This window comes from Mustela nivalis (genome assembly GCF_964662115.1).
Source record: "Mustela nivalis genome assembly, chromosome: 7".
Taxonomy (NCBI): Eukaryota; Metazoa; Chordata; class Mammalia; order Carnivora; family Mustelidae; genus Mustela; species Mustela nivalis.
The window spans coordinates 57463396-57484817 of NC_139026.1; the positions used below are offsets into that span (position 1 = coordinate 57463396).

At 38.2% G+C, this 21422-nt stretch overlaps 1 protein-coding gene across 3 annotated transcripts in view; it reads left to right on the plus strand.

Annotated features, from left to right (window-relative positions):
- PTPRO (protein tyrosine phosphatase receptor type O) overlaps positions 1–21422 on the plus strand; it is a 247364-nt gene that overhangs the window by 116900 nt on the left and 109042 nt on the right. For 2 of the 3 annotated variants that reach the window (XM_082742368.1, XM_082742369.1), the window contains exon 2: positions 12307–12580. The exons of the other annotated variant lie outside the window; for it this stretch is intronic. In XM_082742368.1, coding sequence (XP_082598494.1) covers positions 12307–12580 — 274 coding nt within the window. The remainder of the gene's footprint in view (positions 1–12306; positions 12581–21422) is intronic. 3 annotated transcript variants of the gene reach the window in all.

Below are 21422 nucleotides of genomic sequence, written 5' to 3' on the forward strand. Positions count from 1 at the left end.
GGTGTCAAATGGAACTGGATATTGAAGTAAGAGAAAGGATATTTCAGGCAGAAGGAATACAAAAATAGAACCACAGAGGCAAGAAAGTGCCTGGGGCATATGGAACAGGGAGTTTGACAAATGTGTGGGGCTCACAGAATTCCTGACAGGAAAGTGGTGGCAGTTAAGATGGGATAGTACTGTGGAGTGGGGTGAGTGTCATGCAAAGGAATCTGGTCCTAATTTGGTAGCGAATATTAAGCCCAGGGATTCTTCCCCGAAGTTTTTAACCCAGAACATTCACACGATCTGAACCCTGCTCTCGTGGAGGTGCTCAGAAAGCACCCAGTTCCACTAGGTACTTTACACACATTATCCAATACAGTCACCACAAAAGGATAGTTGCAAGAAGATGAGTGAGCCCATTTTACAGAGGAGAAGCTGTGTCAGAGAAGCTGCATAACTTGTCCATGCTCAACAGTCTGATAAGCAAAACTTTTTTATGCTGAATTTTATGTCCCTTACTCTTCATAATCCTATTTTCATGATTTTATTGTTTAACCAAGATCTTGTGACTTCACAATTCTGCTACTATTCACAATTTGGTATTTTGTTTTTAAATATTTTTATTTGACAGAGAGACACACAGTGAGAGAGAGAACACAAGCAGGAGGAGTGGGAGAAGAGGAACCAGGCTTTCCACTGAGCAGGGAGCCCGATGCAGGGCTTGATCCCAGGACCCTGGGGTCATGATCTGAACCAAAGGCAGACTCTTAACAATGGAGCCACCCAAGAGCCTCATAATTTGGTATTTTGGAGAAGAGAGAAAATGGGAGAAAGTTAGATGAGTTTAGAAGTCATTTTAATAAAACAATAAGAAATAATATTTCTAATTGAAATCATTCAATTGATTCAATGAATGATTCAATTGAAGCATTCAATTCTGTCCATATATCAAGTAAAATCAAATCTGAGGTACCATTGTTCCTGAAAAATACATGCTGAGAAACTGCATGATTATTAATTTAGGATTTTATTATGATGTTGAGGGCTCTAACACAAGTGCAAAATTAAATCCCTTTCGTGGTCTGTTAGGCTTCCTGTGATAATCAGAAACCTTTGCAATGTAGCTAGTAAGAGCTTCCTTAGCCAGATTCATTATTTGTAATTTCCACTTCTTTTAAACTGTCAAAATAAAGCACTTAGTATGTGTAAGGCATAAAATATGGCAAGTATCTTAACTACATTTTGCTCAGTGTATTCTCATAACAACCTGTAAGGTGAGCACCCTTTTCCCATTTTATAGAAAAAGAAACGAAGGCTCAGAGAGCTCTGTGTGTGATGGCACAGAATTCAATGTTCAACTTTATTTGCCATTAAGTCATTACTCTTCCTATTACTTAAAGTGACATTCATGATTCTTGGTTGCAAAGAAATTAAGTAAAAGAAAGTCTGAAATGCAGCTCATGGCAGTAACATAGACTTTGGAATCAAAGGAATGTGGATCGAATTCTCTTGTCTACCATTTAAAAGCTATGTGATCTTAGATGTGCTATTTAATCTTTCCGAGGCTCAATTACCAATCTGAAAAATGCAAATAATAATATCTATTTCAGGGGGTAACTAAGAAGATTGAGCGAAGTAATGCCTAAAAAGTTCTTAGCACAAAGCACATTTTTAAATAAAAGTAAGCTCTAGTAATAGTAGCAGTTGTAGTGTGGTATTTCCTTGATTTCCAGGTCCCAGGTGCCATCTGCAATATAATCTGTTCCAAGTATTTGGTGCAGACCTCTCTTCTGAATTCTGGATCCGTGTATCTTACCACCTACTTGATGTTTGCACTTGGGTGTCCCACAGGCACCTCGTACTCATTAGGTGTCAAAATGAACTAAATGAATGGTACACATCAGTCTTCTCCTGAACTTGTCTTTCCTGGAGATGATGATGATGATGGTGATGATGATGGAGAGGATGATGATGATTTCATGGACACATGAATGAAATCATGGACCACATGAAATCGGTCCACAACCAGCTCAGAGTGAATTCAAATCTCAGGTCGCTGAGTTCTGGGGAACGTACCCTCTGAATTGCTGCTGACATCACCATGGTCTTAACTACCTTCATTTCTTCCCTATTCTAGTTCGATTACACCTGCTTCCACCTATCCTCACCAAGGAGCTCTCAGCACTATATCCAGAAGGAGCTTCCTGCACCCTTGAGACCTAAATAAAATTGGCCTTAAATCCCTTACCATCTCCGATGCAAGTCCACATTACTTTGGGATTTTTGCCAATTTGGAGGACGTTTGCCTTCTCACTTCCTCTTCCCCAGATGCCAAGATCCGCAAATAGCGCTTCCGTGCCCCAACACTTGGACGTGAAACGCAGCCTGTTTAGCAAGTTTCACAAACGACCCACTCACACAAAGCATTTGTGAGTCTAACAAATATTATCAAAGGTTGGCATTTGGGAAGATGGATAAGTGTTTACTATTCAAAATGCTAACTTCAAATGGAAAATTAGGCATTTCCAGTTTTAAAATGCTCTTTGACCTCCTCCATCTGGGTATTTCCACTGGCTAATTGCCCTTCTCTCTCCCAGCATCACTCCATCTTGCTGGCTCTTCTCTCTGTGTGTTTTTTTTTTTTTTTTTTTTTTTTTCCCTAGTCCCTTCCCTCTCATCTCTCCCTCTTCCTTTCTGGAATAAAGCCATTCTTTTCTTTGTAACTCGAATACTAGTTTGACTGGTTTTTGTTCTTGTTTTTGTGTGTTTCCCTAGATTCTTCTTCTCACACCAGTTAGAGGATTCCCTTCTATCCGAAGAGGCTCATTATCAAGCACTTTTAGATTAAAAGTTCCCCCAATAAGAACTCAAGAGCCAGCAGTTAACATAATATCTTACTTCTATTACAGATGCAAATCTGATTATTTCATGCCCCTAATAACCTATAAGTGGTTTCCCATTGCCTTGAGCATAAAGTTCAACTTTTTTTACAAGAACCTACAAACTATCCCATGATCCAGTCTCTAGTATTGGCCATTCTGATATTGTTCTGGTTTCTCAAATTCACTGTGCTTTTCTAGTTGCCAGGTCTTCAAATACATTGTTCTTCAGAGATCTGATTCTTTCTTCAGCCTCACTGATGCCTATCCTTACATGTTTAGACTCTTACTTCCACCAGGTTAGATCCTCTTGCTGAGGTCTTCTCAACAATGCCTTTTCCACTTGTAATTATTTAATTATCTAAAATGGTATATTTCCTCTCTTTTGCTGTAGACCCAAAGTCCATTGGGACAGCAACCAAATTTCTTTTCTCAACCATTATATCCTTAGCACCAAGCACTCAGTTTTTAAAAACTACATGAAGGTAAGCATTGAGCAAAGTCTGTATGTAAAGTATTGCACTTCATCTCCTTAAACTTCTGGGCTTATCTTTATCTGGCACGGTCTTCTAGGAAAACCATAAAGTCTCAGTGATGGCGGAGGGCATAAGAAACTATACGCATTGAAGACCTGTTGGTTTTGTTGCTGAGGATGTTAACAATTCAGGGGAGTTAAAGGTCAGCGCACACAGAAGGTCACGAGGTTCTCACCTAAATATGCTGTGAACTACATGTTTGGTAACTTGACTGCCCTCTTTGTTAGCTATCATCAGGATTTAATTAACTGGTGTCACAGTTGGAGAGACACTTGATGCCTGTGGGGAAATTTGACTGAACTCATCCATTCTAAAATAAATGATTAGCACCATCATCATTAGCTTTCAAGAAGTGGGACAGCTGCATTTTCCTAAGCATGTTTCTGAGGTAAAACTGTTTTAAAACTGGAAATACTGGAAAGGATAGAGAAAAGTTTTGGGGGATACAACATTCAGGTAAAATTCTACTTGTGAGGGCCTCATTTTATGAAAATAACACTTACTTCACAGACAGAATTCACCTGCCAGGAACCCCTATTTTTCATAACACATTAAGCCAGAAGAATGCTGCGTATTTTTAGAAGTGGCCTGATCATTGAACTGTTGAGAACAAATGCATTTTGTGGCTTCCTGGACTGTGACCCCACCTCCCCCTGAGTTAGCCATCATCCAGGCACAGCTTCCCAGGTCTCGGAGCTACTCAGCACAGTAGGTCCTGGAAACTGTTCCCATGGTAACCTTCAGTCAAATAGGGCAGCTCAGGCTGTCATACACAGGCATAATAGAACAAGAAATACTGGCTGCTCTTATTCATGATGCCACAAAAATGAATGATACTGATTACTGGATAAACAGACTGAAAGACAGAATAGCTATTGAACCATATATGGATCACAGTGTTAGTGTCCTAAAAAGATATGACTTCTACAACCTACATGTCCTAAAGAAAATTAATGTGAAAACAATGTGAAAATCATAAATTTTGCAGTAACAATCAGGTTTTGCATTCAGAGAATCTACTAAATATTTGGTAGTGTGTTAAGTAATGCACACATAGAATCTCATTTGTTTCCCCTCAAAAATCTAGTTATTTTAGTGTTTCCATGATTTACCTGGAGCAACTGAGGCTCTCAGAATCAAAATGAGAGAGTATCACTTAAGTGGGACTTGCACCAAGGTGTGCCTGTCTCCAGAATTAATTAGGTAATTAATTAATCAAGAATTATTTACTTATTTGAGAGAAAGATAAAGTGTGAGCAGGAAGCGGAGCAGAGGGAGAGAGAGAGAATCATGAGCAGATACCCTGCTGAAAGTGGAGTCCACCGAGGGCTCCTTTGATCCCAGGACGCGAAGATCCTGACCTGAACTAAAACCAAGAGTTGGATACTCAACCAACTGAGCCACCCAGCTGCCCCAGAATTTCTTTTTATCTCTCAAAATTGTCTTTTTTGTGTGTGTGTGTGTGTGATACCACCCTTTTGGAGCATCTATCAATCATAACCTAGAGGAATAAGTCATGGTTTGTGCTGAGGGAGTTCACCACCAATTAAATACAGATATGAACAGTAGCATTTGGGAAATCATTCTGGCTCCAGGATCTGATCGTCTGGGAAGAGGAGCATAATAGAGTCATAAAATTCGTAGTTAAAGAATTGCCTTCAGTGCTAAGTCCTCCACATCATCATAAAGTAGCCTTGAGAAACCGTTTAATTTCTTCACACCTCAGTGTTTTCACCCATGAAGTGAGATAATAACTTGATGGGATGTTTTGAGGATCAAATGAGAAAATGGATTCAAAAGTGCTTGAAAAAATATAAAATACTATACATGACTATTATTATATTTCTAAATAACACATTGAATTTTGGCACATCTCTCCAGCAGAGTGTTTCTCTCATTTAAAAAATGCCAAGTTAAATTCTTTCCTTAAGCATGTTTTGCTTAATCTCCAGAATTAAGAGTTCTATAGAGCTTGTAGTACAAGCCCGTATTAAGAATCAGGAAATAATTACTGCATTAATATATATAATAAAATGCCACTTAACACACACATATATACACACCCAGTAACTGATAAGTAAATGCCATCTGTATTTATTGTAAATGAATGCATGGGGAGTAACAGACTTTAGTTATCATTTCTGCATTCTGGCTGGGCAGAGCAAAGAGTATGGTCAGAAGCTGAAGGTCCAAAGATAAGATGTTTGTTGAAGGAAATGACACTGCAACAAATTCAGTCAGGTGTTGTAATCTGGCAGTCTCAGGACTGAGACTAATCTGCAAAGGTGTTTTCTTTGGCCAGCATAGTTTTATTTTGTTATAATTTTGCTTTTTAATGATGCTTTTAGACAATGCATGCACCCTTCCATCAGCTAACTATTTCATCAATCAATCCTGTCACCCTAGATTGCTTCTCTCATTTATATGACCTGCCTGACAGGTGAGTTTGGACTCCTTTATCAAAAAGATGCAAAAAGAGATGAGGACTCTCTATCATGAAGTCATAAAAACAGAAGTGAGTGTATTTAAGCATCTAAAACATGAAAGGTTGACCTGGCGTGGATGTGGACCAAGGCACAGAGAAACCCATAGGTTCTACCTGTAAAGATACATTTAGGACACTTATACTGAAGTCTGGTATTACACAGCCAATTGTAACTATATTCACTCAGCAGGCATGCATCAACAGCTTGCTGAATGAGCTTCAGAGAAGTTTCTGGCAGTGCATTATAAGCTCTGTATAAGTTAGTGTCCTTTACAATGATAGTGTCCTCCTTATCATCATCATCATCATAGTCGCTATTATTGGTTAGACAGGACATTAGGAAGGACAAAGGCACATGATACCGATCTTCCTCTTTAGTCCTAAATAGAGCGAATCCCTAGCCTCTGGCACAATTCCTGATATGTGTTGGCTGCTCAGTATCTGAAGATTGCAGACGTCATGGAAAATGAGGGGGAGGCCACCATCCCTAGCCTTTGAGAGCAACATCCAAATTCTGTCCTGACAATTTCTGAAAGAGAGCTGTGAATCATTCTGAGAAAGTGTCAGGGGGAGCTCTGCCTTGTCAGGACAGCTCTGAGAACTTGATGTTCCTGAAGGAACTGAAAGGAAGGAAGATCTTGCTGGAAAACTTATCCCACAGCTGGACAGGAGGCTATGAATTCCACAGCATCTGCAGAGAAGTATAGCCGTAGTGCTATAGAAACACTGGACACCATTGATAGCACTATTGAAAAGAATTGAGCATCCCATTACTTATTACGTGGTAGCCTTAGCACAGCAGAATTTTCTAATTGTTCTCTCTAAAATGTCCTCTAATATGTCTAATCATTGATTGGATTGCCAGCTGATGCATTAATAATGTTCTAAGTGCACGTCACACAGGCAGATATGCTTTGACTAGCATTGGCTCAGACTTTCATCAGGTCTTACCTGAAGGGTTGCAACAGCCTCCTTATAGTCTTCTGGCCTTAGGTGGGCCCACTCAGGCAATCCCTATCTATACTGGTCCATGTTCCTAACTGTATTAATCTTTGTAAGCTGTGACCTAATTATGTCACCTTCCTGCATTAAAACAGACCATGATTTCTTTTGGCCTAAAAAACACCTAAATTCACATCTTGGACTCTATCAACCCTCCTCTCTGAAAGTGCTACCATGATCTAACCACCCAGAAGCCTGTGGGGTCTTCTTCCCATTTCTTCAGATGATGCACTGACCTTTGTTCCCCTGGAAAACCCCTGAGAATTTTTCAAGCATCACTTTCAACTTGCAATCTTTCCTCATACCCATTGCAGAAGCAGAATTAATTGTGTTCTTCTCTACATGTCTAGAGCACGGAACAATTCTCTTGTGTTGACTGGGACTTTTGGCTGTCAATTTTGGAAACCGAACTTAACTGACATAAGCCATCAACTGGGATTTATTCACTCAGGTCCCCAAACTGCACAGGGGCATAGCCTTAGGATGAATGAACCAGGGCCTTAGACCACATCCGGGATACTCCCTCAAGCAACTGTCTTTGTGGGGCAGAATGACAGATACTGACTTCTCCAGTTTTGCATCCATACGTACTTGGAGCTAGAGGAGAAAAAACTCTTCACCACTAATTCCAGTTATAAAATTTCAGACAAAGCCTTCTATTGACAAGCTTGGTCCCCAGTAGCACCCCCTGACTCTCTCCATGAAGGGGGAACTGGGCACTATGATTCACCCTGACTGAGTCAAAGTACCTCTTGCTCTCATCTGGGAGTAGTGCACGGCTATTCAGAACCGCCATCAGGATCCCTTCTTGGCTTTATGGTGGGAAAGAAGCAGTGCTCCAAAACAAGAAGATATAATCAAGGGATCCCAGACAGACAGCAAAAACAGGCATCAAACAGTTTTTCCAAGTCTGCAAATAGTAACACTCAACATGCTATTATAATTATGCATTTGGGTGAGTCTCTCTGACTCGAATCTGAGCTCTAGGAGGTCAAGTCCACCATCTTACTCAAAGCCTGTCACTAACACCCAGCAAAATACCTGATGCCAAGTTGTCTCTCTGCTAATGTTTATTTGTTGTTGAAATGATAGAATGGATAGTTCTCCAATGTAAATATAACATCAAGTGAATATGATCACAGAATTCCATAGAATTGTGAAGTTAGTTAAATGAATGTTTATAGAACTTGTTTAGTTGACAGGTCCTTGAGAGATTCACAACTTAACTAAAACACAAGAACCTTTGAGATACAGGTAATATTTATTGGGTTCATCCTATTAGTATTTTTCTAAAAAGCCATTTAATTCTTACCCAAATCCCATGAGTTTGTAGGAAACACCCCTATTTTAGAAAGTAAGCAGTTGGGAATGCCTGGGTGGCTCAATCAGTTAAGCCTCTGCCTTTGACTCAGGTCATGATCCCAGGGTCCTGGGATCGATCCCTGCAATAGGCTCCCTGCTTAGCGGGCAGTCTGCTTCCCCCTCTCCCTCTGCTTGCCATTCCCTCTGCTTGTGCTCTCTCCTCTCTCTCTCTCTCTGATAAACAAATAAAGAAAATCTTTAAAAAAAAAAAAAGAAAAGAAAAGAAAAAAAGAAGTTAAGCAGTTCCTTGCGTTTTCCCATGTTATCAGATAATATGTTGCAGCAAAGGAGTAGATTCCAAGTCTCTGATTCCAAGTCTATAGCTGTGTTCTTAAGCAGATTATTTAACCTCTCTGAGTAAAATGGGGAGAAAGACACTTACTTCTAAAGATTGTTATAAGGAAAAAAGGAAAAGTTATAAAATGCCAAGTGCAAAACATGGTCTAGATTAGGGAATAGATAGCTAACAGTTGCTATGTTTGTCAGAGATGGTGGAAGACTTCCTACGATGTCAGACTGGAGCATGTGAGACCAGTTCTCTTCTTGTCCCACATTCCAGGTACTCATCGGGCATTTTTCTCCTCTTTAATGCTGCCCACTCTCTCTCCAGTAGCTTCTGTCCCATGCGACTGGCCATAGAGCAGGTTACAGGTTCCCCTTCCTTGCTGAAGCCAAGCACCCCATCTCCCTTTGCTGCCTCGAGCAGCCTACCTCTCCTTCGGGAAAGAGAACTACTGGGAGACATAAGGATGCTTGGATTCTAGTCCTTGTTCCGACATCAATTAGCTGGGTGACATTTTGCACCGTTGTTCTTTCAAGTGTGAAATGAGAGTGTTGGAGCAGAGAAATTTCTATATTAAATTGTATTATGCTTAGGAAATCTCAGTAAAAATATTTTCATTGCAGAGTCAAGCAAGACTATTACCCGGTTTCAAAAAAAAAAAAAATTTTTTTTTTTAAATACTTCTCTATCCACCAAATAAATCCATGCTGGCCTTGCCTAAGTTGAAATCCATTTCTGTAACTTTTAACTCTTTCTTCTTGCTTTACATCTCGGCAGGGGTTCTGTGCCTGCAGCAAGCATCTGGAATCTTCTCCCGAATATAGATTCCAGGAAAAGCTGAAGCACAGAGGACAGAGAAGAAATGGTATAATGACATTTCTTTAGGCTCACTGCCTAGACTCACTTGGCCTGCTGCCTTCTTCTCATTAGTCCCACCGACTGAATCTGATTAGCCTGCCCTGATTTATTTTGGGCAACCTGGGAGCACATGGGCCAATGCTTATATTCATGGCTGATACGATCATCCCCAAAGCTGTCGTTAGATTTTGGAAGATTAGTCCCTTTCCCTGGAAGATTGCTGTGTCTATGAAGCATCATGACCCATTAGATACGTATCTCTTAAACACTTTGCAAAATGGAAATCATGTATCCCTCTTTTCATTATCACAAAATTTTTTGTTATTGGCTATTAAAACAGAGCAAAAAATTCTTAATAATTCTGAACCTAATGTTTGTACAGTTACTGTTCTCTGAATTAGCGAATCCGTTTCCATAACCAATAATGAATAAAAGCCAGAGTTCGGTGTTATTAGATATTGGATGCTTGGTTTAGCTTCGCAGTCCCACCTGGATCACACTTGACAATAACAGTGGGTCACATTTTCTGTATGTTTGTTGTGTTTTTCAAAAGTACACAGTTTTAGAGACCTACCTATGTGTGTGATGATGAGAAACAATGAGGAGAAAATGACTTTTTTAAAAAAAAGATTTTGTTTATTTATTTGACAGAGATCACAAGTAGGCAGAGAGGCAGGCAGAGAGAGAGAGGGAAGTAGGCTCCCTGCTGAGCAGAGAGCCCCATATGGGGCTTGATCCCAGGACCCTGGAATCATGACCTGAGCTGAAGGCAGAGACTTCATCCCACTGAGCCACCCAGGTGCCCCAGAAAAGGACATTTTAAAAGTCAATCCAGGGGCACCTGGGTGGTTCGGTTCTTAAGAGTCTACCTTCCGCTCAGATCATGATCCCAGGGTCCTTGAGATGGAGCTCCATATCAGGCTCCCTGCTCAGCAGGAAGCCTGCTTCTCCTTCTCCCACTCCCCCTGCTTATATTCCCTTTTTTTTTTTTTTTACCATGTCTCTATCAAATAAATAAATGAAATCTTTAATATGTTTAATATATATATTTATATACATTTAATATATTTTATATATATATAAGTCAATCCATACTGACTGATCCGTATTATAGAGTTCTGACTAGGACCATCCAGGCCACAAAGTACCTGGCATATGTCAGACAGTGGTCCTGGAGCTAGAGGTGCAGCCAGAAATAAGATATAGCCCCTGCCCCTAAAGAACCTAAGGTCTCATATGGTTAGAATGTCATGAACATAATTAAGTCTATTAAATATTAACATGGAAATAAATTTCTGTTAATGGTCGGTATTCTTTACAAATACTAGGACCTGTAAGAATTAGTTTTCTAAAACAAGTAAATAATAGGAAAAAAAATCAGTACTTTTTTTTAGGTACACTTAGAGCCTCCTTTCTGATACTGATATGTACTGTAGGCTTGATTTGGCTACTGACTATATGGGCGGTACCATTAGGTTAATTCTAAGAGGCAAATGTCCACATATAATTTTAATGCAATCAGCAATTATTTCATTCATTTAACAGAGACTTTCCAGACTGAGTGTTAGGAGAACAAGTCAAGAGGAGAAGAGAAACAGACATGTGGACATAATGAAGCTCAGTTTCAGTACTGGTGTAGTTCAGTGGTTAAGAGTCCAGACTAGAGGGCACCTGGGTGGCTCAGTGGGTTGAGCCGATGCCTTCAGCTCAGGTCATAATCTCAGGGTCCTGGGATTGAGTCCCGCATTGGGCTTTCTGCTCAGAGGGGAGCCTGCTTCCCTTCCTCTCTCTCTGCCTGCCTCTCTGCCTACTTGTGATCTCTCTCTGTCAAATAAATAAATAAAATCTTTAAAAAAAAAAAAAAGAGTCCAGACTAGATGTGTGACCTTGAGCAGGCGACTCAATCCTTCTGACCCTCTGTTTCCTTAACTACAAACTGACATCAATAAAAGTACCTATCTCATCAGGTCATTTTGCGTATTAAATGAGATGACTATGTTTATAGACCTACCTAGCTTCGTATCTGGATCCTGGTAAGTCCTAACCAAGTTTTAGCAATTGTTCTGTCCCCCTTTCACAGAAGAGAGATCTGAGGCTCAAAGCAGGGAAACAACTTCCCAGACACCATATACCCCGAAGATGAATTAAAAGCAAAGCAGCAATGATACAAAGTGTGTGAGTCTTATGGGAGACCAGAGAGCAGAAGGACTATTCTGCTGTATAGTACAGGAAAAAATCAGGAAGGAATATTTAAACCGACCACACCGTGGCTTTTCAAATACTGTCCATAAACATTGATCTAGAATCCTTAGAGCGGTTTTCATTCCCCTGACCACTGCCTTTTCCAGTTACCCTCAGTCTGGTTCCTTCTTCAAAGACTCTGACTAAAGACTGGGTAACATCTAGTGAGGAGGATTATCACAGGATTTTCAGTCTTGACTTTTTAAATTATTATTATTTTCAGAACTGACAGGTGAAAAGTGAGAGAAGAAATAACTGTTTTGCAACATTCTTCTAGAATTTTCCTAGGATACCACAGCATTACTCCTTCCAGAGTGTTCCATCCGTATAGTTTCTCCAGCAGAGCTGAAACCAAGAATTCTTCTGGAAGTCAAGTGCCAAGATGATTTTCATTCATTTCATTCTTTACTCATTTCCACAGTGTTTATTTTGTGTTTATTACATGACACAATCCAGGAACTGGGAGCAGCCTTTCAATGGAGAAGAATCAAAAATAAAATCCTGAGTAGATCCATAGTCATAAGAGGGTTAAGCTCTCTTTTCCTTGAACACTAAAATACCTGGGTGATGCTTATCACAAACATTAGTTTTGGAAAAACAAGATCAGCATAATTTTATTGCTAACAATCTCAATTTGACCTTCATTTCCTTTTGTTTTTCTCTTTTCTTAAACAGAATGCCACAACATTCCATGTAACTGTTCAAGATGATAATAGCATCGTTGTGTCTTTAGAAGCCTCAGATGTCATGAGCCCATCATCTGTGTATGTTGTGAAGATAACTGGGGAATCAAAAAATTACTTCTTCGAATTTGAGGACTTCAACAGCACTTTGCCTCCTCCTGTTACCTTTAAGGCTAATTACCATGGTCTTTATTATATAATCACCCTGGTAGTGGTAAATGGAAATGTGGTTACCAAGCCATCCAGATCAATCACTGTGTTAACAAGTAAGCATCATTTGGAGTATTGTTCTCTGTGTTTCTTCTTTGGGCATATTCTCATGGGGCTCTCACTGAAAGAACATCAGCCCGGGATGGCAAGTCCAATCACCTTTAAGTTGAGCGGCATAAATTCAAAGTTCTGCTTTTTGTTGAAAATACGGTTTTGTGCCAGCATTTGATGTTTAACTGTTACCTTCTGTTAAAGAAAAATCTGTTTCAAACCCAAAAGAGTAAACCTCAATGAGACAATATATTTTCAGGTTGAATAATAATTTTAGATTCATGATTGGACCATGTAATTTTTTGATATATAACTGAATAGTATGATTATAACTAAGCTATATTTTTCCAGAACACATACTCTTATATTAAGTCATTTGGGTTTTGAGACAAGGAATTTATACTCATATTTAGCCTTCTCAAAATTAATTATACATTTTTAGCTGAGAGAGAAAAAGATATTATTTATCAGTTTCTATTCTTGACCTCACCCTCCAAAAAGCCTTGGCTTCCACTGCCCAAGAAAAATACCCAAAACCCCTCAAATCATTGGCATTTTAACCTTCAGTAGTTCATGTCTTAAACCATTAATGCTTACATTAAGAATTTTTAGGAGTAATTTTAACTATATGTGATTTTTACTTTTCTCTCTGGAACTTTAATACCTAATATCAAATTGAGATATGACTTTATCATATCTGTTGATGAATATGTTAGAAGAAGAAATGTTATCTATAAGATGGCAGAGTTTACCACTAGAGCAATTTAATGGCTCAGTAAAGTTCTTTTTGCTTATTATCCTTCAGTGCTAATTTTCCAGTGGCTGTGATTTTCTTAAATGCCAGCTACTTGAAGTCATTTTCACCACAAACAAGGAAAAGGACATAGTGATTTTTTTTCTCTTGGGATAAAAGGAAAGAGAAACATCAGGAAGCAAGAACTCAGAATCAAGCTAGAAGACATATTTTTAATATGTCTGTCAAAAATTAATTAATGTTTCCCTTCGCAGAGTCCTAGAATCAGTATTGAATCCTAAAAAATTAGGAGTGGAATGACATAAACCCAAGACCTTCAAGATTTATAAATATAATGAGCAAATTCAAGACCTAGTAGAATTAAAGGAAGAATCTGCCTTTTCTAAAATACCGTTTTAAACAAGTTGCAGAGAGAGGTGAACTGGGCATTAATAGGTCCAGGTAGCAGATCTAGGTAAACAATGGCGATAATACAATTCCTTGAAATCCAAAACTGTGCCTTACCATCTTCACAATCTCATAGACACCTAGCATTAACTTTGCACTTAATAAGTGTTCAATAAATATTAATTGAATTCAGTTGAACAAATAATAGAAGAAAGAACTGGCGCAGGGGTGAGGGGAGACTAAGGCATAAAGCAAAATAAAAGTGTAGTTATTGTTGTTGACCTAATGTTCATTAGCACGAGCTTAGCTACTCCAGACCAGAAAAAACTCCAACAGTCAGCCCCTTAGCTGATGATTCATAAAGTCATTTGACCAGTAAGCTAATGATAAGTAAATGGTAAGTGGGCACATGATAAGAGACTTCCATTATATCTTCTAGACATTTTAATGTGTGCAATGAGTTGTATTCAAAATATTGGTTTATTTTCTTTTGTGATTTTTTTTTCAACATGTGGGCTTAGCAGGTGTGCTGCTGAATATCCATCTTGCAATTTTTCAGAGACCCTTTTATTCATTTCTAGGTAAAGTCTGTTGTGATCAGAGAACATACTTTATGTGATTTCAGGTACTTTAAAATTGTTGCAGTTTGTTTTATGGCCCCAAATATGGTATGTCTTGGTGTGTATTCTGTGGGCAGCTGTTGGGTGAAATGTTGATGAATTTCAATTAGGTCAAGTTGGTTGTTCAATCTTCTCTACCCTTACTGATTTCCTGTCTACTTGTTCTAAAAATGATGGTTAGTGGTATGTGAAAATCTCCAAATATATCTATTGTCTTTTTCTTTTACTTCTTTTAGTTTACTTCTTTTAGTTTGTACTTCTTCTTTTCTACTTCTTTTAGTTTATGCTTTACATATTTGAAATTTACATGAAGTTTGAAGGTTTTCATCTTTACACTTCTGAGATTATTTTTATGATTATGTTAGTTTCAGGTATACAGCACAATGATTTGATATTTATATATTCTACAAGACGATCACCACAGTAAGTCAAGTTATCGTTGTCACCATTCAGTTTCAATTTTTTTTTCTTGCAGTGGAAGCACTTAAGATTTATTCTCTTGATGACTTTCAAATAAGCAATACAATATTATTGATTACAGTAACCATACTGTACATTACATCCAATGACTTATTTATTTTATAACTGAAGTTTGTACCCCTCGACCCCCTTCACTACTTTTGCCCACCCCACCACCCCTCTCTCCTCTGGAAACCACCATTCTGTTCTTTGCTTCTATGAGTTTTTCTTTGCTTTGTTTGATTTTTAGATTCCGTATGTAAGCGGGATCATACAGTATCTGTCTATCTCTGTCTAACTTATTTCACTTCACAAAATACCCTTAAGTTCTGTCAAGTTGTTGCAAATGGCAAAATTTGATTCTTTTTTATGGTTGAGTAGTATTCCATTCCTCACAGATATATCACATCTTCTTTATCCATTCATCCATTGGTGGATGCTCAGATTGTTTTCATATCTTGGCTATTGTAAATAATGCTGCTATAAACATGTGTGTGTGTGTGTGTGTGTGTGTGTGTGTGTATACACAAATACATATATATATTGTATACATCTTTTCAAATTAATTTTTAATTTTTTGAGAAATCTCCATACTGTTTCCATAGTGGCTATTCTAGTTTACATTCCTACCAAGAGTGCATAAGAGTTCCTTTCCTCCACATTTTTACCAATACTTGTTATTTCTTGTCTTTTTTATAATAACCATTTGACAGGTGTGAGGTGATACCCCTTTTGATTTGCATTTCCCTGATGCTTAGTGATGTTGACTATCTTTTCATGTGTTTTAGGGGCCATCTGCATGTCTTCTTTGAAAAAATGTCTAGTTAGATTCTCTGATGATAATAACAATAATTAGTAATATAATAGTGATATGTCACTAATTAGTGTCCTTTCTTTTTAGCTTAGAGAGTCCCTTAGCATTTCTTGTAAGGCCAGTTTAGTAGTGATGAATTCCTTTAGCTTTTGCTTGTTTGCAAATTTTTTTCTCTTTCAAATCTTAATGATAACCTTGCCAGATAGAATACTCTTGGTTAGAAATTTTCTTCTTTCAGCACTTTGAATGTATTTGCCATCCCCTTCTGGTCTGTAAAGTTTCTGCTGAAAAATATGGTAATATTCTTTTTATTTTTATTTATTTTTTTATTTTTTTTTTTGAGAGAGAAAGTGAACAAAGGCAGGGGAAGCAGTAGGCAGAGGGAGAAGCAGGCTCCCCGCTGAGCAAGAATCCTGATGCCGGAGTAGATCTCAGGACCCTGGGATCATGACCAGAGTGGAAATCAGACACTTGATTGAGCCACCCAGGCTCCCAAATGCTAATATTCTTATGAGATTTCCCTTGTATGTACCTTCTCTTGCTCCTTAAGATTCTTTCTTTATCTTTAACTTTACACATTTTGATCATAATGTGTCTTGAGGGGATCTCTTTCAGTTTTTCTTATTTGGAATTCTTTGGGCTAAGTAGCCACTAATTTTTTTTTTAATGTTTTTTTTATTTATCTGACAGAGATCACAAGTATGCAGAGAGGCAGGCAGAGAGAGAGGATGGGAAGCAGGCTCCCCACTGATGTGGGGCTCAATCCCAGGACCCTGGGATCAGGACCTGAGCTGAAGGCAGAGGCTTTCACCCACTGAGCCACCCAGTGCCCCAGTAACCACTAATTTTTAATTTTATTTAATTTTGATTCATTCTACGTTTAATTAAAATAACCACAGGTGGCTAACAGCTATTTTATTGGACAGACAGTTCTATGCTGTCATTGAAAACACATCTAGCCTTTATGAATTTATTAAAATCTATCTTTTTTCCTGCTTTAATGGAGCCCCCCTCCTCCCACCATGCTCTGCCAAAGGTGAAGCAGTTAATGTCCCTTCTGTTTGCAGGGGGTTTGTCACTCTTGGGTATTTAGTTCATTTGGTTGTCTTGTAATCTCAGATCTCTGCTAGATTCAAAAAAATCATGATCTCATGAATTATTTGGCTTTTTCTTCTTGTTGAGGGCTGAGAGAGTGACATTGACTTGTAAATTTCTACATCCTATGTGGAAGAGGAAATCTGCATTGATTTCTAAAAAGCAAAAACTAACTAATGATGGTTTCTTGTCTCTCCTACTGTATCTCCTTTTTAAAGACTCAATTACATCACCCTCGATTTTAAAAGAGAAATTAGGTTCAGAATATAAGAATTGGGAATTAAGGCACAAATATTTCTGTGACCTTATGCATGAGGTGACATTTGATTTCAGCTTCCTCCTTTAAAAAAGAGGGAATTAAAGTACATGATGACTAAGATTAGTTTTGAGCTCTAAAATCACGACTATTTGTCAGTGAATGATGCATTTTTGCCATCTTTATTTTTATAACGGGAAGCTTTTTTTAAAGTTTAGGAAACATTAATAGTATCTGCTCAAAGAGATGACACATTACTCGAGATTAAAAGGGTATATTTGGTGCAGTCATTTATTGTGTGGTAGATAACTTGTCTTGATGAAATAAGCAGTGACAAAGTAATTGGCTCCAGGGCCATCCTTTGATAGTTCTCTATAGCTGTCCTGAGTCTGGTGCTCTTAGAGAATGCTGAAAAACATGGCAAAAAATAAATTCAGCACAAAGAAGACATTTGGCCAGCTCAAAGGAGTTTCACAACCCTTAAGCTCTGACATCTGATTAATATTTAATTGATTAAGAATTTTCAGTATATTGTCTGCATTTTGGAGAGAAGTCATTTTTTCATAGATAAAATAACACACGAAAACAATTGCTTACAGATTGGAGAAATGTTATTACCCACTGCTGTCTTGTGTGTTAGTAAAATCTGAGAGGTAGTAATTGTAAACATTGCAGAACACTTTAGAGACACTCTATGAATAGAATCTCATGTATTCTATAATATATTGTATAAATATAAACATGCATTATGCAAATGTAAATTCATGTATTATAAAAAAAATCCATGAATTTTTATTTTATTTATTGTGCACATGTATGTGCCTGTGTGTCATGTCCTTCATACCACATTGAAAGATGATATATTATAGCATAAGAGACAAATAAAAAAACCATTACAAAAACATGATAAATGCTCTAAGAAAATTATGTGAAAGAGATTGCCCAGCCTTCCTTAGCGAACATTGGGAAGGCACCTCAGAAGATACAATCATTGATGGTGTAGTGAAAATGAATAAAGAATGGAAAGTGTTACAATGGTGTCAAAGGGAATCATATTTGCAAAGAGTGGACCTTCTTGTGAATTGCGAAGGGTTAACATATCTGGCACCCATCATTCCAGAAAATAATAAGAAAGGTAGCTAGAAAGATTGGGAGGAACTTGACTACTAATCTTTAATCCATAATTGATGAGGAATGGTGACAGATACAAAGAAATGACATAATAAGATTTTATTGAGAAAAGCTCCTTCTCAGAGCTGTAAGTCATACTATCCTGAAGTCTACTTTGCAATGGGCAAATTATCAAGCAAGTATTCTTTTTTTAAATTTTTAATTAACATATAATGTATTATTAGCCCCAGGGATACAGGTCTGTGAATCGACAGGTCTACGCACTTCACAGCACTCACCATAGCACAATACTTTCCCCAATGTCCATTACCCCACCACCCTCTTCCTCCCCTCCTCCCCCCAGAAACCCTCAGTTTGTTTTGTGAGATTGAGTTTCTTATAGTTTGTCTCCCTCCCAATCCCATCTTGTTTCATTTTTTCCTTCCCTACCCCCCAAACCCCACACTTTGCCTCTCAACTTCCTCATATCAGGGAGATCATATGATAATTTTCATTCTCTGATTGACTTATTTCACTCGGCATAATACCCAGCAGCTCCATCCATGTCATTGCAAATGGCAAGATTTCATTTCTTTTGATGGTTTCATAGTATTCCATTGTGTTTATATACCACATCTTCGTTATCCATTCATCTGTTGATGGACATCTAGGTTCTTTCCATAGTTTGGCTATTGTGGACATTGCTGCTATAAACATTCGGATGCACGTGCCCCTTTAGATCACTACATTTATATCTTTAGGGTAAATACCCAGTAGTGCAAGTGCTGGGTTGTAGGGTAGCTCTCTTTTCAACTCTTTGAGGAACATCCTTGCTATTTTCCAGAGTGGCTGCACCAGCTTGCATTCCCACCAACAGTGTAGAAGGGTTCCCCTTTCTCCGCATCATCACCAGCATCTGTCATTTCCTGACTTGTTAATTTTAGTCATTCTGACTGGCATGAGAGGGTACCTCATTGTGGTTTTGATTTGTATTTCCTTGATGCTGAGTGATATGGAGCACTTTTTCATGTGCCTTTTGACCATCTAGTTGTCTTCTTTGCAAAAATGTCTGTTCATGTCCTCTGCCCATTTCTTGATTATATTATTTGTTCTTTAGGTGTTGAGTGTGATAAGTTCTTTATAGATTTTGGATACTAGCCCTTTATCTGATATGTCGTTTGCAAATATCTTCTCCCATTCTGTCAGTTGTCTTTTGGTTCAAGCAGGTATTGTTGAGTAGTGTAGTGGTTCAAAGTATGAACTTTAAAGCCAACAAGGTAATCTAGAAACCATTAGTGTAGCATTAGGTAAGTTATTACTTTCTTTAAATCTCAGTTTTTAAATCTTTAATTTTAGCAAGCTTTTCCTGTAAAGACTTAGATAATAGAGTTTTAGTTTGTGGGGGCTGTATAGTCTGTTGGGATTATTCAGCTCTAGTGTTGCAGCACAAAAGCAGCCATAGGCAGTATGTAAGTGAACAAGCATGGCTACATTCTAATAAAACTTTATTTAAAGATACTAAAATTTGGGGGAACCTGGGTGGCCCAGTAGGTTAAACCTCTGTGTTCGGCCCAGGTCATGATCACAGGGTCCTGGGATCGAGCCCCACATCCAGCTCTCTTCTTGGTGGGGAGCCTGCTTCCGCCTCTATCTCTACCTGCCTCTCTGCGTACTTATAATCTCTCTTTATCTGTCAAATAAATAAAATAATATAAAATAAAATAATAAAGACATTAAAAATTAAAATTCATGTAATTCTGATACATCACAAGACATTATTCCTCTGTTAATTTTTGTTAACCATTTAACAATGTAAATGCCATTCTTAGCTCACAAGTCATAGAAAAACAAGTGGCAGGCCAGATTTGTCTTGTTTGCAGTTTTGGTGGAGGGTACCATAAAATAATGTAATATTTTATAATGTGAAAAATATTAAAATACAGTCCTTAACAAAATGTGTAGCATTTCATATAAGATCAATAAATGTAAACAATACCAATGACATTAAACAGAAAATTACTTGAGGGGTTGGAAGCAAAGGAGAGTCAAAACAGATCAGGCAGGGCAAAGGGCAAGTGACAGGTGTAAGGCAGAGACTCTGACAAGCTGAGAATATCAAATAGCCTGAAGGCTTAGAGGTTTTAAGCAGAAACAAGTAGAAAAATTAAGGTAAGACTGGAGTCAAGGAGAATAATAAAGAAAGCTGTTGAAATATTGCAGGAAGGAAGTGGTGAAGACTTGAATTAAGTTCATAGGTTTGATTGTGACCATGACTTTTGGATCACAGGCTGCAGCTGCTGCCAGCTCACCTCAGTGGCCTGCGTGGATAGAGCTAAGCTGTCAGGTTAGATTCCAAATCATCATCTAAACATAAGTTAGAAACTCTGGCCTGGAACCTGGGATCAGTCCCTTTTTTTTTTTTTTTTCTGCTCCTGACATCAGAAGTGAGAGCCCTGCGGCGCCTGGGTAGCTCAGTCAGTGAAGCGTCAGATTCTTAAATTCAGCTCAGGTCATGATCTCAGGCTCGTGGGATTGAGCCTGGCACCGGCTCCACACTGAGTGGGGAGCCTGTTTATGATTCTCTCTCTCCTGTTCCCTCTGCTCCACCCCATCTACTCACACTCTTTCTCTCTCTCTTTAAAAAAAAAAAAAAAAAGTGAAAGCCTAATCACAGGTTTCTTTTCCTCAAGAGGACTCTGTCTGAACAGACACATTCTTATGTTGGTCACATGAAAAGCAAGGACGCTGGTCACTGATCCAATAGCTCCTTTAGTTTTAGTCCATCAAAACAGAGCCATCTCAGAAAGAAGCACCTCTTGGCTCTTAGCAGTTACCAAGGAGCACAGAGTTAATTCTGATTTCTTTAAACAGTATTTGCTCTACATTTGTCTTGTTCCCTTATGTTCTGTCTCAGTTACTTCCAGAACTTTAAGGACTTTCTTATTCACAATTGTCATGGATGATTCAAATGTAGTTAAGAGACATAAAACAGTCTTTGATTAAACATCAGATTTTATTATGTGGGACACCTAAATGAGAAAAAAAAAAAACAGTCATATTAAACATCATTTTAATTTGTTTTTTTTTTTTTATCGAAAGAAGAAATGGGAATTTCATGTTAGGATTTCTTGCAAAAATAATTCAGTAAGTATCTGCTTGTGACACACTTTTTGCTCCTACCACAAATCAAAAAAAAAAAAAAAAAAACCCAGAAGTATATTGGTAGGCTCAAAAATAAGATAGGTATCTCTATGAATCAGAAACAAAACAGAAGTTTTAAGCGGGGGAGATAGGCTGAAGTCCTGGGGCCTCTGTGCTCTGCATCTGAAAGAACACAGCCCTGGGGGCGCCT